The 2,702-nt window shown below is 39.7% G+C and overlaps 1 protein-coding gene across 1 annotated transcript in view; it reads right to left on the reverse strand.

Annotated features, from left to right (window-relative positions):
• Window positions 1-2,702, reverse strand: part of CCNJ (cyclin J) — a 13,940-nt gene that overhangs the window by 10,915 nt on the left and 323 nt on the right. Inside the window, exon 2 of the mRNA XM_006880086.1 lies at window positions 1,479-1,495. Within this exon, the coding sequence (XP_006880148.1) occupies window positions 1,479-1,495 (17 nt within the window). The remainder of the gene's footprint in view (window positions 1-1,478; window positions 1,496-2,702) is intronic.

Raw genomic sequence — 2,702 nt, forward strand, 5'->3', positions numbered from 1 at the left:
GTTCTGGGATTCCCATTCTTCTCAGAGTCACCCATAGTTTGTTATGATCCACACAGTCAAATGCCTTTGCATAGTCAATGAAACACAGATAAGACATTCCTCTGGTATTCCCTGCTTTCAGCTAAGATCCATCTAACATCAGCTACAATATCCCTAGTACCAAGACTCCTTCTGAACCCAGCCTGGACTTCTGGTAGTTCTCTGTTGATGTGCTGTTCCAATCGTTTTTGGATAATCTTCAGTAAATCTTGCTTGCAGCCAAAAATACTGAAATAAATATTTTGTTTTTGCACAAAGCTAGACTTAGTCTCACCTATTTGCTAAGAGAGGCTATGTCTTGCAAGGGTGGGGGGTCTGCAAAAGAGACTGACAGAGTGACTATGGCAATGGGCTCAAGTATGTCAGAGATGATGAGGATGGCACAGGACAGGACAGGGTTTAGGTCTGTTGTTCAAAGCGCTGCTGTAAGGTGTATCACAGCTGACCCGCTAGCAGGTTTTCAGAGGCTGTAAAGATCAGGGTAAGACTGCCCATCATTCAAAGAGCTGCTGGTGGATTCGAGCAGCCAGAGGTATGGCCTTAGGCTTAGTAGTACAACTCCTTATAGGCTATACCACCAGAGTTCACAAGCTCTTTAAGATAGTTCCCTTCCATATCCTACATGATGAGAAGAAAGGGAAGGAGATAATGGTTTAATGGTACAAGTATAAGAGGTTTGGTACTTATGTCCTTACACAACTAAACCACTGTTGTTGTATACTGCTGAGTTGGAACTGGACCATAGCTGACCCTCCAGTGGGTTTTCAGAGGCAGTTAATCATACAGGACTAGACTGCTCATCCTCCTGTGCAGCTGGTGGGATTCAAACCATGTCCCTTTTAAAGCATAGCTTCTTGCCTCTAGGCCACCAGAGGTTTGTTAATCTTACAAAAACAATAAAGTTGGCTTTTTTGAGCTGAAGGTGATTCCTTTTCATTGACATTTTTATACTTTCCCAGTAAATACAATGCTAGTCATACCAAGTATCTCTCCACAAAGACTAGGTCTAAATAGAAAAAACATGGCAATTACACAAAAATTCATATTCCGTAAATGATGTGTGTCTCATTCACTATTCTAAGACCCAGTAGGTGCACTTTGTACACACTGTAGGCACCTAAATAGGAAGCTCTGGTGACACTGTGTGTGGCAAGTTGCCCTGCTAACCCAAAGGCCATACATCTTCAGAGGTCTGACTCCCACAGCGTCCACCCCTTACTATTCACAGCCTCAGAGACCAGACTCAAAAGCAGTGAGTTTGAGTTTTGAGACACTATGTTGAATAAATAAGCAGATGATTATTTAACTAGATGACCTAGTTAAGAGTCTAGCTTGAGCACATTATTTCTATGAGAGAAGTACATTTTCAATCTCCTTGACTTTGATGTATGTGGGGAGGGGCGATAATGGTCTTTCCCGTTACATAGGTTCAATTTTACTGAGTAATATAAACTCTTTATAAAGGAGGCCTATGTGTCAAATCACAGGAAGGAAATGCTGTGGCTTAAAGATAAAGGCAGCCCAAGACAGCACACGGTATCCAGGTGGTCTGAGGCAATCTGCAGTTGCATTCCATCAGATCCTGTACTGTTTTGTTCCATGAGAGGTCATAAACGACTTGCTTCTTATTCTTGGATCTCATGGAGTCTAACATATGAAAGCATCCATTCTACAAATGCACTGAGTGGGAAAAAACTCCCAAACACCTACCCACAAATTCAGTTTCTAAAACTGGTTCAGATAAATTAAAATTTATCTCAGCATTAAAATTCCTACACATAAAATTTAAGAATCAAAACCAGCATGAAAAAGAAACATCTGTTTCATGCAAATTAAAAAGATATGTATCATAACATCAGATAATCAATTTCACCACAATACCTGAGGGCTAAAGAATTGACACTTATAGAACAACATTGCCAATTCCAAAAGGTCACTTGTAAAAATTATAAAAAATGTATCTGAACAACTTTCTTTCTCTCTTTCTATGTATTATATAAAAAGCCAGCTGTTTTGCTTCTCTTGCATCTTCCACAATTAATAGCTTTCTATCCAGGGTTCAAACTGAGTCAAGCTAGAGATTAGATCATTCTGGACTTGGTATCAGAGGCAGAGCTGATCTATCAAGCAGACATGTAACAAGCTGAGTAAAATTGTTACTTAAGTGCAACACTAAACAGACTCATCCCCATAAACAAAACTGTAAAAATGCCCTCCAAATACTTTCACGTATACTTAATCTATGCACTGCCTTCCCAAAGAATTTGGTATCAGTAGGAGTTGAATTTGTCCTTATTTAAAGGTCTTTTTTAAAATATCCTCAACTCCTGGAGGAATGGGGGCTAAGAGTAATTTCACTCAACACTTTCTAACTGTAGACCTCTCCAAGCACTTTACACGTATAATACTAAGCCATTTAATCTTTACTGTCGTCTCCATCTCTGTTCTATTTTCATCATTAATCCCAATCATACAGTGGAGGAAATTGGGAATTATCAAACAACTCACAGATCTAGTGCGAAAGTTGGGAAACTGATTTTAAGTGTAAGACTTAGCTGCATGCAACAGACACACACCATGGAAAAAGAGGGCTGTTGTGCCAAAGAAAGTCATCCTATCTTTGTAAAAGCATGAACAAATGCAGGGCCCACCTGGAAAAGTCA

Source organism: Elephantulus edwardii, unplaced genomic scaffold (assembly GCF_000299155.1).
Source record: "Elephantulus edwardii isolate Elephantulus edwardi_28Jun2011 unplaced genomic scaffold, EleEdw1.0 scaffold00006, whole genome shotgun sequence".
NCBI classification, from domain to species: domain Eukaryota; kingdom Metazoa; phylum Chordata; class Mammalia; order Macroscelidea; family Macroscelididae; genus Elephantulus; species Elephantulus edwardii.